We start from the raw sequence: 2,702 nt of genomic DNA, 5'->3' as shown, positions 1-2,702 counted from the left end.
AGCTGAGTTAACATGAAACAATAATGGCTAACTTCTGTTGACTGCTTAATAGCATGTAACGGGGTTACATATTATGATGTGTAGTAATGTGCTAAATGCTTAATGTACAAGGTCTCAGTTAATTCTCACAAATTCTCTCCAAAGAAAATTATATTTATATTATTAGGAATGATAAAATTTAGGTTTAAAGCAATAAACTTGCCCAAGATCACAAAGCTAGTAAGAGATGAGACTGTGTCTTCCTAATTCCAAAATCTATACTCATAACCATTTAAGTTATTCTGCTTCATATTGTGTCATAATTTAATCAGTGCCCTCTTGTGGACAACTGTGTTGTTTCTAATTGGGTCTACTACAAATGACCAACGGTCCCATGCCCAAGCTGTTGCACAAACCCACACTCATTTCCTTGAAAAAATTTTCCCGAAGAGGAATTGCTAAGTTGAAAGGGTATGATGGGACCAGCAAATGGTGCAGTGGTTATGTCCCTGGACTCCAACATAGCCAACCACGGTGCGAGTCCCAGACCCAGCGGCTTAAAACTCACACTGGGAGCGTGTGCATATGTGCCCAAAATCTTAAGAGGAGACTGGAGGTGAAGGGATTGCGGTGTGGCCATTCCCCCGGGGAGTGATTTCTCGCTTTCTGTCTCTGTCTGTCTCTGTTTTTTGGACAAGCGCACATGCCCTGGAGCAAAACCTCAACTCTAAAAAAAAAGGTATGATTAGGACAAGGACAAGTAATACTTAAGTAATCAACTACATTAACAATTAAAAATGAAAAACACTCTGGGTCATGATTGAATTCATGTCATCATAACTACAAATCATACCGGATTAACTGCAGAATCAGGATTGATCTGCAATGTGTAGATATCATCTCTTGAATACTGGAAGAGGCCATAGTATGGATTCAACATTTCATGTGACAAGAGATATAACCATTCCCTAGAAAACAAGATAGGACAAATGAAATCTTTGCTAATAAGTAATACATTTTTATTAATATATGCCATAATCACTTTAGCAAGGAATTTATACACACACCCACACACACACTTTTAATTGCCAGAGTGGCACATGTGCTTATCAGGGAGAGAGAGAGAGAAATATATAGAGAGAGAGACGAAAGCACCCCACTATTTGGTATGGTCATACTACAATCCTTTGTCCTCTGCTTCTCCATACTGGGGTTTGGGACACACAAGCCTGATGTGTTTTTCAAGCTGCCAGGGCTGGGATTCAAACTAGTCAGCCACGTGGGAGCTAGTTCCTTACCACTGGCTGTGAGGCTGGCCCTAAATGATATGTTTTGATATTCAGATTAAAAAGACTGAATAGCATATTTTATCAAATATCAGGTTGTTGGAAAAGTCCTGACGCATTTTTGAATAGACAAACAGAAAAAAAACATACCATGACTTTTCTGACAACCCAATATAATGAAATACGATTAAGTATTTTAAAGTGTTTCAAAATTCTATAATGTGATATCTAAAGCAAACTATTACCTATTACCACTACGTAACATTTGAAAAACTACTCTAAAGATGAAAATAGAAGTCTTCACATAAACAGCTTTGTCAAAACATTTAACACTCACCCCGCATGTCTTGTATGCTTTGTGTGTGTGTGTGTGTGTGTGTTCAAATCCAAGCGCAGCCACAGAAGCATAAGCAGGAAAGTGTTTCTGTGAAAGGCTGGGGCCATATGGGAGGCCTGCGTTTCGTTCTAGGCCAGGAACAATGGCACAAGCGAACTGCAATCCTAGCTCCAAGAGAGGCCGGAGCAGGGGGATCACAACATGGCAAGACACTGCCAAACACACCCGTCTCTCACATCTTCCCTCTCTTTGCCTTCCTCTCTCAAGTCAAAGAAAATACAATTTTTTCTTCTGTTTTACCAAGTATTTAGGACACTCGTAAGGGCAGAACTCAACTATTTTTGAGTTCTACTACGGAATAAAGTTCAGAAAAAGCATTTCACTGCCACATCCCATTTATTCTGTCCAAATCCTGACAACAGTAAGATTAAAAAGGAAACAAAAACAGATTTACTTATTTGATCTCTCTATATAATATTTAGTAACCATCATCAGATAATTAACAAGTTTTCCTAATAAACATCCAAAATCTAGTTGTAATAATGGCACAGAAACTATCAACTCATTTGTGGGTAAGAGACTGTTTTTAAAAATCCGAACTAGGGACCAGCAGTTAGTGTAATGGCTATGTTGCTGGACTCCCACATAGTCGACCGCAGTTCGAGTTCCGGACCCAGCGGCTTAAACTCACGCCGGGTGCGTGTGCGTGTGTCCCCAAGATCCTGAGAGGAGAATGAAGGAGAAGGGATTGTGGCATGGCCAGCCCCACTGAGGGGTGATTTCTTGCTTTCTGTCTGTCTCTCTCCGGCGAGCGCATGTGCCCTATAACAAAAACCTCTCCAAAAAATGAAGAAAAAAAAAAAAATCTGAACTAAAGGAACTATCCATTTGTACATAAAAAGGTACCAGAATGAAACCAATCTGCAAATGAACACAGATGACTCTACACAAGAAGACTCAATGGAAACTCAACTTGAATTGTCAGATTTAGATTAGAGAGAAGCAGAATTTCATAACAGTCCTTAGAACATTTCAATACAGAAGTATTTCTCCTATGTTAACATCAAGTCAATTTTCACACCTGAAAAAAATCCTAGCAG

The 2,702-nt window shown here is 39.3% G+C and overlaps 1 protein-coding gene across 2 annotated transcripts in view; it reads right to left on the bottom strand.

The window, feature by feature from the left end:
* SMURF2 (SMAD specific E3 ubiquitin protein ligase 2) overlaps positions 1–2,702 on the bottom strand; it is a gene marked incomplete at its 5' end in the record, with an annotated part of 60,801 nt that overhangs the window by 12,714 nt on the left and 45,385 nt on the right. For both annotated transcript variants that reach the window (XM_014587175.2, XM_027771168.1), the window contains 1 exon segment: positions 833–947. In XM_014587175.2, coding sequence (XP_014442661.1) covers positions 833–947 — 115 coding nt within the window.

The sequence above is a fragment of the Tupaia chinensis genome, unplaced genomic scaffold (assembly GCF_000334495.1).
Source record: "Tupaia chinensis unplaced genomic scaffold, TupChi_1.0 Scaffold000187_1, whole genome shotgun sequence".
NCBI classification, from domain to species: domain Eukaryota; kingdom Metazoa; phylum Chordata; class Mammalia; order Scandentia; family Tupaiidae; genus Tupaia; species Tupaia belangeri.
Note: the sequence above shows the minus strand (reverse complement) of the source record. Positions and strands in the feature narration are given on the sequence as shown.